This window comes from Fringilla coelebs, assembly GCF_963513975.1.
Source record: "Fringilla coelebs genome assembly, chromosome: 4".
Taxonomy (NCBI): Eukaryota; Metazoa; Chordata; class Aves; order Passeriformes; family Fringillidae; genus Fringilla; species Fringilla coelebs.
The window spans coordinates 550,077-562,155 of NC_140032.1; the positions used below are offsets into that span (position 1 = coordinate 550,077).

The 12,079-nt window shown below is 56.2% G+C and overlaps 1 protein-coding gene across 1 annotated transcript in view; it reads right to left on the reverse strand.

Moving 5' to 3' along the window:
• Positions 1-7,874: 7,874 nt before the first annotated feature.
• ALMS1 (ALMS1 centrosome and basal body associated protein) overlaps positions 7,875-12,079 on the reverse strand; it is a gene marked incomplete at its 5' end in the record, with an annotated part of 55,949 nt that continues 51,744 nt past the window's right edge. The window contains one exon of the mRNA XM_084205091.1: positions 7,875-8,269. Coding sequence (XP_084061217.1) covers positions 8,225-8,269 — 45 coding nt within the window. The 3' untranslated portion in view covers positions 7,875-8,224. The remainder of the gene's footprint in view (positions 8,270-12,079) is intronic.

The window sequence follows — 12,079 nt, forward strand, 5'->3', positions numbered from 1 at the left end:
TCACCGCCCCGACTCGGCGCCTCCGGCACGACCTCCTCCTCTTTATGCCGCCGGGTCCCTCCCCCGCCGCGGAGCCCCGAGCGCGGCCGGCCCGGCCGGGGGGCGGCGGGGAGGGGGCGGCTTTGTTCGCCCTTATTTATTGCTGTGTTTCTTGGCCCGGCCCGGCCGCTTAATGAGAACCAGACCCGCGGCTCGGCGGCTCCCAGGCTTCCCCCGCCCGCCGCGGCTCCATCCACCAGGCATCAGCATTCCGTTCATTCGTTCGTTCGTCCGTCCATCCATCCATCCATCCCTCCATCCATCCATCCTCCATCCATCCATCCATCCATCCATCCCTCCCTCCCTCATTCATCCATCCATCCATCCATCCATCCATCCATCCATCCATCCCTCCCTCATTCATCCACCCATCCCTATCCATCCATCCATCATCCATCCATCCATCCTTCCATCCCTCCCTCCCTCATTCATCCACCCATCCATCCACCCATCCCTCCATCCATCCATCCATCCATCCATCCATCCATCCATCCATCCATCATCCATCCCTCCCTCCCTCTCTCATTCATCCACCCATCCATCCATCATCCATCCATCCATCCATGCACCCATCCCTCCATCCCTCCCTCCCTCCCTCATTCATCCACCCATCCATCCATCCATCCATCCATCCATCCATCCATCCATCCATCCATCCCTCCATCCTTCCTCCATCCATCCATCCATCCATCCATCCATCCATCCCTCCATCCCTCCCTCCCTCCCTGCCTCATTCATCCACCCATCCATCCATCCATCCATCATCCATCCATCCATCCATCCATTCATCCATCCATCCATCATCCATCCATCCATCCACCCACCCAACCATCCAGCCATCCATTCATCATCCATCCATCCATCCATCCATCCATCCATCCATCCATCCATCCATCCATCCATCCACCCACCCAACCATCCATCCATCCATCCATCCATCCATCCATCCATCCATCCATCCATCCATCCATCCATCCCTATCCCTCCATCCCTCCATCCCCTGCACCACTTCCCCCCTCTCTCCGCCCAAGGAAATCCTGGGGTGTCCCACAGCTGCCTGCACAAGGAGACGGGGGAAAAGTGATTAAAGCAATTCAATAACTGCACATATCCCGCCCCAGAGACAGCTCTGTGACCCTCAATCTGCTCCACAGTTGTTGTTATTGCTAATATTAATTATATTCATTATTAACATCAGTATTTTATATTAATTAATATAAATGCTATTAATAAAATTTGAATGCAATTAATAAAAATGCTATTAATTATAGAATCACAGAGTGGTTTGAGTGGAAGGGACCTCAAAGCCCAGCCAGTGCCACCCCTGCCATGGGCAGGGACCCCTCCCAATATCCCAGGTGCTCCAGCCTGTCCTTGCACACTTCAGGGATGGATGTGATTGACATCATCAAGCCAGACCCGTCAGAGCAGGAGCAGGGAGTGTGGGGATGAGGGATGCTCACTTCCCTGCCTGCACACACTCCCAGCCCCTTGGGCTGCCTCCCTGGGGCCAGCCAGCTCTCCCTGCCACATTCAGGGCAAGCATTCATCAATAGTTCTTGAAATCCCAACAGCAATATTGATTAACAGTAGTAATTAAAGCTTTGCAAATGATTTTACCCTGAAAACGGGGACAGCTGCCAGGCCCCCTACCCAGAGTGCTCCAGGGACCTGTGGCCCAAGGTGACATCTGGGGACAGGAGGGCACAGGGGACCTTCCTGGGCTTTCCTGGCACAAAGGACAAACGGACAGAGCGGAGTCGGAGCCCTGCTGGCACCAAACACGTTGGGGCGCTGGGAGGGGGCCCTGGGGTGCACCCTGCAGCTGCAAACATCTGGATGGAGGCGAGGGCTTCCCCAGCCCCATCAGCCCCCAGCCCTCCCCAGGAGGGTCAGTGGCACTGAGCTCCCCCCCTGCCACCCCGAGCCCTCCCCAAGGACCTGAGGGAGCCTTTGGGGAGAAATTCCCCCCTGGGAGGGGCTGAGGGCCTGGCACAGGTACCCAGAGCAGCTGGGGCTGATCCCTGGCAGTGCCCAGGCCAGGCTGGACACGGGGCTGGAGCACCTGGGACAGGGGGAGGTGTCCCTGCCACGGCAGGGTGGCACTGGAGGGGATTCCATGGCCTTCTGCTGTTCCTGGGCCCCTCTGCACAGCCCCAGGCCCCCTGAGGCTTCAGCCCACCCTGCAGGTCCTGCCAGCTCCAGGAGAGGAGAAACGCTCCAAACCCCATCCCTGCCAAGAGGGACTGGGGAAGGGAGGTGGGAACCCAGGGGCACAGCTGGGGGTCAGGAGCCTGGCACAGACAGGGACAGATCCCAGGGCACACACAGGGACAGGGAGAGATCCCCAGGGCACAGATCCCAGGGCACAGACAGGACAGATCCCAGGGGACACACAGGGACAGATCCCAGGGCACAGATCCCAGGGCACAGACAGGACAGATCCCTGGGGACACACAGGGACAGATCCCAGGGGACACAGAGGGACAGGGACAGATCCCAGGGGACACACAGGAACAGGGACAGATCCCAGGGCACACACAGGAACAGGGACAGATCCCAGGGCACAGATCCCAGGGGACAGACAGGGACAGATCCCAGGGGACAGACAGGGACAGATCCCAGGGCACAGATCCCAGGGCACAAACAGGAGCTCTGTTCCCCTCAGGAATGTCAGCAGGCTGTGGGACAGCCCTGCCCAGGCTGGGAGCAGCAGCTGGGGCTGCTGCAGAGCTATAAATGCCTTTTTGTGGGCAGGAGCAGGGCTGGCCCTGGCCCCTGTCACCAGCATGGCTGGCAGCTGCACCCAGCCTGGGACAGGGGAGTGAGGCCAGGGCAGCACGTGGGGAGTGCTGGGGTCGCCCAGAGCCCAAGGTCACCCAGAGCTGGGGTCACCCAGAGCTGAGGTCACCCAGAGCTGGGGTCACCCAGAGCTGGGGTCACCCAGAGCTGGGGTCACCCAGAGCTGGGGTCGCCCAGAGCTGGGGTCACACAGAGCCCAAGGTCACCCAGAGCTGGGGTCACCCAGAGCTGGGGTCACCCAGAGCTGGGGTCACACAGAGCTGGGGTCACCCAGAGCCCAAGGTCACCCAGAGCTGGGGTCACCCAGAGCTGGGGTCACCCAGAGCTGGGGTCACACAGAGCTGGGGTCACCCAGAGCCCAAGGTCACTCAGAGCTGGGGTCACCCAGAGCTGGGGTCACTCAGAGCTGGGGTCACCCAGAGCTGGGGTCACCCAGAGCATGGTGCCACCCAGAGCCCAGAGCTGGGGTCACCCAGAGCTGGGGTCACAGGCAGGAGAGGCCCCGGGCTCTGGCTGCAGGCTGCTCCCCCTCCCAGGCAGCCCCTGTCCCCAGCCATGGACACGGGCACAGGAGGGTGACCCTGGGCACCCACAGCCTGGGGCTTCCTCAGCTCAAACTCCATCAGCCCTAACCTGGCACAGGTCCCTCTGCAAGGGGCACCCTCAGGTGTGACAGTCCCAGAATCAGGGGATTGTTGGGGTGGGAAAAGATCTCCAGGATCACCAAGTCCCAGCTCTGCCCAATTCCCCCCTTGTCCCCAGCCCAGAGCTCTGAGTGCCACCTCCAGGCCTTCCCCAGACGCCTCCAGGGATGGGCACTCCAAACCTCCCTGGGCACTCCCAGTGCCTGAGCCCCCTTTCCATGGGGAAATTCCTGCTGTGCCCACCCTGAGCCCCCCTGGGGCCGTTCCCTCTGCTCCTGTCCCTGTTCCCTGGAGCACAGCCCGACCCCCCGGCTGTCCCCTCCTGCCAGGAGCTGTGCAGAGCCACAAGGGCCCCCTGAGCCTCCTTTGCTCCAGGCTGAGCCCCTGCCCAGCTCCTCAGGGATTCTGCAGCCCCTGCCCAGCTCCTCAGGGATTCTCCAGCCCCTGCCCAGCTCCTCAGGGATTCTCCAGCCCCTGCCCAGCTCCTCAGGGATTCTCCAGCCCCTGCCCAGCTCTGTTCCTGCCCTGGCCACATTCCCTTCTCCAGTCAAACACCTCCTGATACAAACCCACGCCCTGGCAGAGCCAGGTGGAGGCTCCTCAGAGCAGAAGTCCCACCAGTGCCACCCCAGGGACAGCTGACAGTGATGTCACTCAACTCCTCAGCTGTGTCCCCTCCTGGTCAGTCCCAGGAGCCCTTCCCTGGCCTGAGGAAGGTCAGGGCTGGCTCAGTGGATGAGTCAGGAGGGCTGGCAGGAGGCAGGAGCCAGCCAGGACAATTCATGGGATGTTCTGAACCCATCTCAGCTGGGGGAGCAGCACAGCCCGGGGACAGCAGCTTGGAATCTTGCCTTTGGGAAGCTGGAAGGAGCCCCTGGTGAAGCAACAGGGCAGCAGCACGTGGCTGCAGGAATAAAATGTGAGGGGTTTGAAAAGCCCCTTCTCCCCAGGAAGGCAGGCTCTCCCAAGTGCCTCATCCCCCTGGAATCTGAGCTCCTTCCAACAGCATTAATCACCGTGGCTCCCATTTGTCACGCCGAGGTCGCTCACCCTCCCGCAGGGTCCCATTTGGCAGCAGAATTCACTTTATCTGCTGATGTAGGGAGAAAAATATTACTAAAAGCTTGACTTTCAAACCTTACTGGTGTGAGAGTCGGGCCTTTCCCATTTCCAGCCAGATTCCTGCCCCAGGCTGAATTCCTGCCCCGGCCCAGCGCTGACTTCAGCTGGCCCCAGGAGCAGTCAGGGGCTCAGAGAGGCAGCACAAAGGAAACAATATTTTAAAATCTGCTCCACTGGATTACAGTGGGATCTGCACTAATGAACAGCCACTCAGGAAGTCATGTCTTCCTCAGGGAATTGTTCCAGGGAAAGTGAATTATAATCCAGGATACACTCATGGAAAAAATGAGATGGACTTTGGGGAGGGCTGATACAAAGCCCATAATAACCCATAATCCATCTAATTTCAGGTGCCAGTGCAGGGGCTGGGCCTGCATGGTCTTTAAGATCCCTTGCAATCCAAACCATCCCCGAATTCTGGAAGAGGTTTCCTCACCTGCTTTGGCACAAATCCTTCATCTTCTCCTCTCCAAAGCCTTCCAGGGGCGCTCTCAGTGACAAAACAAATGGGCCAAGAGAAAGCCTGGGAGGAGTCCCCAGCAGCCACCCGTGCTGGGCAGGCAGAGGGACAGCAACAGCCACTGCAGAGCTGGGAACTTCCTTCTCCAGGGAAATGGGGCACTTGAGCTGTGCTTCACATCAGCACCGCATTTCCTGGAAACCCTTCCAGACCCCAGCAATGACAGAACGTGTCCCAGACACCCACCCAAGCCCCTCAGCCCCTGATGGGACAGGGGGTCTCCGTGGGAGGGGCTCCAAAAGGATCCAGAGCTGCTGGAGAGGGGTTCCAGAAACACCCAAACCTCCTGGAGAGGGGTTCCCAAAACACCCAAACCAGCTGGAGAGGGGTTCTCCATAGGGGGGATTCCAAAAACACCCAAACCAGCTGGAGAGGGGGTCTCCATAGGGGGGATTCCCAAAACACCCAAACCAGCTGGAGAGGGGATCTCCATAGGGGGGGGTTCCCAAAACACCCAAACCAGCTGGAGAGGTTCCCAAAACACCCTTAACCAGCTGGAGAGGGGGTCTCCATAGGGGGGATTCCCAAAACACCCTTAACCAGCTGGAGAGGGGGTCTCCATAGGGGGATTCCAAAAACACCCAAACCAGCTGGAGAGGGGGGTCTCCATAGGAAGGACCCCCAAACCCCCACAGGGCTGCCCCCACAGAGGAGGGTCAGGACTGATTCCCTCGGGATGGAATTTACAGCACAAAGGAAGAACGAGTGGAAATGGTCATAAAGGAAGAAATGGAAGGTGCATCTGAAAGGAAAAAAAGCCTCTCATTTTGAAGTAAAGCACATTTCAAAGCAAAAGGCGGATTTTTACACCTCCTTTCCATTTCCTTCTTTTCCATCTCATCCAGGAGGTTTCCCAGCTGCAGGTCAGGCTGTGGACACACATCTGTCCTACAGAGCAATCCCTGGGGGTGCTGCTGACCAAAGGGCAATTCTGAATAACTGAAAGCACAAATCTGCTCCAACAGGGTTGAAAAAAACCAGTCCTGCCCTAATTTCCCTTCCAGAGCTCTGCAGGATTTACCCCAGAAGTCCGTGTACAGTGGATTTGGAGGGGATGACTCCACTCTGGAAGCAGCACAAGACAAGAACAATTTCCTGTGTGTTTGGGAAGCAGTTTGGTGCTGGAAGCAGTGACTGCAAATGTCAACAGCTCCTTCCCAGAGCTGTAAACACCGGGAAGGAGCTCTGCATGCACAGGAGCTGCACCCACCTGAGGGCAGGGACAGCCCTGGAACAGGCAGGGCCGGCTCAGGAGCATCCCCACGGACACATCAGGGCAGGACGGATGGGAACACCCCCACCAGCAGCTCTGGGGGAAATTCCATCCCCCAAAGGTTTGTCCATCCCTGGAGTCCCCGTCCTTGGAGGGATTTCACAGCCCTGTGGATGTGGCACCTGGGGACACGGCTCAGGGGTGGCCCTGGCAGTGCTGGGGGAACACTGGGCTGGATCTCAGAGGGATTTTGGAGCAGCAAGCCCCTCCAGCTCCCTTCATCTCCTCACTGAAAGCTTAAAGGCACAAATAAGCAGCTGAGTGGCCTTGAGCGAGCTCCAAGTGAGGCAGGAGCTCGCTGGGGCTCCAGCACCCCCAGCCTCTTCTGCCAGGGAACAAATCCATCCTGTGTGTCTCAGAATCCACCAGAGAGCTCAGCCCCAGCACACTCAGCACCTTTGGCTTCACACAAAGCTCATTTCCAGCCACAGTACAAAATTCCAGAGGCAAGGCAGCAATTCCATCCCACCTGATCCCAAGGCAGTGGAAGGAGCAAATTCCAGCTGCAGGCCAGGTTGGACAGGGCAGGGGTGGCACTGGATGGGCTCTGAGCTCTTTGTCCCAAAGGAGGCTGATGCTGTGACAAACAGGTCAAACTGCATCGTGGGAGGTGGGAAGGGCTGAGAACATGAGCCACAGTCTGAGCTGATTTACCCCAGCCATGGATGGTGGGATTTGTAATCTGCACTTCAACTTCCATTTCTGAGACCAGACCAGATCTGGGAATCTGCAATGGGTTGGGTTGGAAGGGACCTCAAATCCCACCCAGTGGCACCCTGCCATGGCAGGGACACCTCCCCCTGCCCCAGGTGGATCCAAACCCCAGTGTCCAGCCTGGCCTTGGGCACTGCCAGGGATCCAGGGGCAGCCCCAGCAAATCTGGCAATTCCAGCCCAGCCCCTGCCCACCCTCCCAGCCAGCAATTCCTTGCCAAGATCCCAGCCCAATCTCCCCTTTCCCAGTGGCAGCCATTCCCTGGCTCCTGTCCCTCTGTCCCTTGTCCCCAGTCCCTCTCCAGCTCTCCTGGAGCCCCTCCAGGCCCTGGAGGGTCTCTCCAGAACCTTCAGTGGTGCCCAGCCCTCCCAGCAGTGGGTGTTCCCTCCCAGCTGTTTTGAGCCCAATTGCCACAAACAGCTGAGGCAGAGAACATAGGAAGCCACAGCTCACACCCACTGCTTTCCTCAGATGTCTTTTCCTGTTTATCCATCCTATGAACTCAGTGATGAACAGATGAAACTGAGACTTGAGCATTTCAACAACCCCCTCTCTGCCCTGCATCTTTTCAGTGATGCTGGCACAAGGCAGAGCCAGGGACCCTGGCAGGACAAACCATCAACTAAAAACCAGGGATTCTCCCAGGAAAGCCCTAAAAGGCCCCACCACCACCAGAAGTGTCTCTGCTCAGCCCCTCCCGGTCCCTACACAAACACAGCTGCAGCAGTTATTACAACTCAGCTGTTTTATTGAAGTACAAAACATAACAAGTGAATTTTCTACATTGAGACAGGAATTTAAAAAATGTAAAAATCCTCGTTAAAACCCATGGAAAATAAATATATAAAACTGCTATTCCAATCAGGGAGTCATAAATATATTATTGGCCAAGTTTTTCCAGACTGTGTTTCCTCTGCAAGTGCCTAAAACCACTATAAAAGCCCAGCTATTTATTGAAAACCCTGCCACACCCCCCAGATCCCTGATTCTTACACAGGGCAGGACCAGTGAGCACAGAAGGCAGCCAAGAGCACAATGTGGGGCTGCAGAAGTGTTTAGTGCCTCCTCCCTGAGCCAGGGCTGTGTGTGCTCAGCCCAGCCCGGCTGAGGTCAGCTCCAGGACACCTTCTTCCCCAGGACACGGCTGGTGATCTTCTGAGGGAAAAGCAGAGGGACACAGGTCAGTTTAGTGATCTGAAAACTGAAAATGCTGAGCACAGGCTCTCTGCACAGACTGCTCTGGAATCCCACCCACGAGCTGCTGCTCCCTCCCAGGATCTCTCTCCACTTCACTGGGATCACAAACTCGCTCCCCCTCGTGGAGGAGCCTCGGTAATGGAACCAATCTGGATCTGATAAACTCAGAAAATTCATTTCTGCTTCAGTGGGGCTGACAGTTCTGATTGCTGCTGCCATCAGATCAGAGTCTGTCCCCACTAGAGAGTGCAAAATTCCAGGGCACTCCCTGTCCCCTGCTCTGACTGGGATGATTTTATGCTCTATTTGAAATTAAAAGCACAAAAGCAAAGGGCTGCTGGGACAGAGCATCAGCCCAGATCCACGTGCACCCTGTGATAAAAATAACTTTGCTATCTTAATAAAGAGAAGTACTGAACAATTTCACAGATTAAGAATGTCTGTGCACTCCAGCCCAGGGATTTTTATGGCTCCAGTTCTAGGCGGGCCCATGTTGTTCCCCCTCGCTCAGTGCCAACAAAACTTCTAATTTTTCTCTTTTCCCTTCAGTGAGCTGCCCCAAACTGTCACAGAAATGCTTGAGACCAGCCCTGACAGCCCCTCACCTCCCAGGGCCCTGCAGGGATATTTGCACTCTGCTCTACAAAAGGGAAGCAGATGTTGTTCATATGTATTCACTAATTTGGGGTCTTATTTTGAGTCAGATAAAGTCAGCTGCATCTCATCCCTCAGCCTGGACCCTGAGATTGTCCCTCACTAGCAGTGTCCAGGCCAGGCTGGACACTGGGACTTGGAGCAGCCTGGGACAGTGGGAGGTGTCCCACTGGGATGGGATTCATTCACCCTTTGCCTCCTTGCCCAAATTTTAATCATTAATCATTGGAGGGCCCTGTGAACCCTCAAAGCCTTGGGGAAGGGGCTGGAGAATCCCTGAGGAGCTGGGAAAGGCTGGAGAATCCCTGAGGAGCTGGGCAGGGGCTGGAGAATCCCTGAGGAGCTGGGCAGGGGCTGGAGAATCCCTGAGGAGCTGGGCAGGGGCTGGAGAATCCCTGAGGGAGCTGGGCAGGGGCTGGAGAATCCCTGAGGAGCTGGGCAGGGGCTGGAGAATCCCTGAGGAGCTGGGCAGGGGCTCAGCCTGGAGCAAAGGAGGCTCAGGGGCCCTTGTGGCTCTGCACAGCTCCTGGCAGGAGGGGACAGCCGGGGGGTCGGGCTGTGCTCCAGGGAACAGGGACAGGAGCAGAGGGAACGGCCCCAGGGGGGCTCAGGGTGGGCACAGCAGGAATTTCCCCATGGAAAGGGGTGTCAGGCACTGGAAGTGCCCAAGGAGGTTTGCAGTGCCCATCCCTGTGGCCCTTGGGGACAGGGGCAGTGGTGGCCCTGGCACTGCTGGGCATGGTTGGACTGGATGGGCTCAGAGGGATTCTCCATCCTCAGTGACTCCCTGGCTCTGATTTTTGGGACAGGCCCCGTGGTGGTCAGGGCACACAGGGGCTGTGCCCAGCCCCACCCAGAGCTGTGCCTCCCTTTCCCATGTTTTCCCTGGATAAATGCCAAAGGAGATGCTCCACACCAGCCCTTCCCAGCCCTGGCACAGATCCCTGGAGCAGCCTGGGGCACAGGGGGTCCTTGAATGTCCCCATCCCACACTTCACGGAGCTCCTGGAGCAGCTCCTTCCTACCCCCACAGCTCTGTCCCATTTTTGGAGCCATTCCACAAAATCTGTGGTTGATTTTTCAGGCACAATGAGCCTCACCCAGAAGCTGGTGCTCTCAGCCCTTCCTCACCAAGCCATTCCCTGATTTACAGCAGCTTTTCTGCACCAGCAGGGAGAACTAAAGCACTGGAATTATTTACTGCCATGAATCATCACCTCCCTTCCAATCAAACCCATATTTATGTGCAAAAGTTCTGATCCTATTTCCTCCCTGCTTCCAGCCCACTCTGCCACTCCAAGTCAGTGACTGCCAGAGCTCATTAATTCCTCAAACTTTACTGTACCAGCATCTGGAATTCTCAGACCAGAGAAAAAAAATGTCCTGAAAATACCCTGCCCAAGTATAGCAACAAATTAAAGTCTTTCTAGTGGTAAATTCCCCAAATTAGAGTAGGAAGATGTTTTACAGAATACATTACAAGTGCTGACTTTCAAAATCCAATGACTGCTGCTCCCAACAGTAGCCAAGCCTATGAGTCCAGCTCTGGAATACTCCAGGAAAGGAGTTTTTCCAGCCAGGAGTTTAACACTAAAACTGGAGTGCAAGTTTAAGACCCAGGGTTTAAAGAAAAGGCCAGTTTTAGTTGCAGTGCCTGTCCATGCTCAGGGACACTGGTTTATCCCACAGCTTCCCTGCCAGGGGCCCTGGCTGAGCAGGCCAGTGCTGGGCAAACAGAAACTGCTGGAACCCTCAGAGGTAACCCTCCACCAGGACTGCAAGCTCGAGACTGGGTAAGTTAACGCTGACTCCAGGCTTTGTTAGGCACGGCTGGGAATTCCCTGAGCCAAGTCCATCCACAGCCAGGGCACAGGAGAGCAAACCCAGCAGCCTCAGACACTTGTCCTTCCTGGGATGTGCTCCAAGACCCCTCTGTTCCACCCCAGGCCCTGCACAAGCCCTGGTTTGCATCATTTCACCAGCACCACGTTCTGAGCCGTTTTTCCATGCAATGGGAGAATCCCAGGAAAGGAAAGGGTTGCAGAGCTTGGCTGATGAATGGAACACACCTGGGCACGCCCTGCAGCCCAGCACTGGACTGCAGTGCCCTGGGCTGTAAGGTGTGGTTGAGGGTGTGTATTCTACCTGTCAGAGGTGGGGCAGGTATCTGCTGCTCATGGGCCATTCATTATTAATTACCTTCTGTCCATGCCCACGGAGTGTCCCTGCAGGGCTGATCCAATTCCATCATCCCATGGGGAGATGCTGTGCCCAGGGCAGGAGCCAAGCATTCCTACCTGGATACAATCTGGGATTTCACACATTCCTGCCTGGATACAATCTGGGATTTAACACATTCCTACCTGGATACAATCTGGGATTTCACACATTCCTACCTGGATACAATCTGGGATTTCACACATTCCTACCTGGATACAATCTGGGATTTCACACATTCCTACCTGGATACAATCTGAGATTTCACACATTCCTGCCTGGATACAATCTCAGATTTCACACGTTCCTACCTGGATACAATCTGGGATTTCACACGTTCCTATCTGGATACAATCTGAGATTTCACACGTTCCTACCTGGGTACAATCTGAGATTTCACACATTCCTACCTGGATACAATCTGGGATTTCACACATTCCTACCTGGATACAATCTGGGATTTCACACGTTCCTACCTGGATACAATCTGAGGTTTCACACATTCCTACCTGGGTACAATCTGGGATTTCACACATTCCTACCTAGATACAATCTGGGATTTCACACATTCCTACCTGGATACAATCTGAGATTTCACACATTCCTACCTGGATACAATCTGAGATTTCACACATTCCTGCCTGGATACAATCTGCCCTGGAACAGCACAGCAGCCTTTGCCCCCTGCATTCCCAGAGGAGCAGCTTTCTCCTGCCCTGCATTCCCAGAGGGATTCCAGGCCCATCTCCAGCAGCCCTGCAGCTGCAGAGGAAAACTCCCCCCTTGTGCAGGATCCTGCTGCAGCAGAGCCACAGCTGGCACTGCAGGAGGGCTGAGCCCCCATGGGATGGGACTGTGTCACCACCATGGAATGGGACTGTGCCACCACCCTGGGAT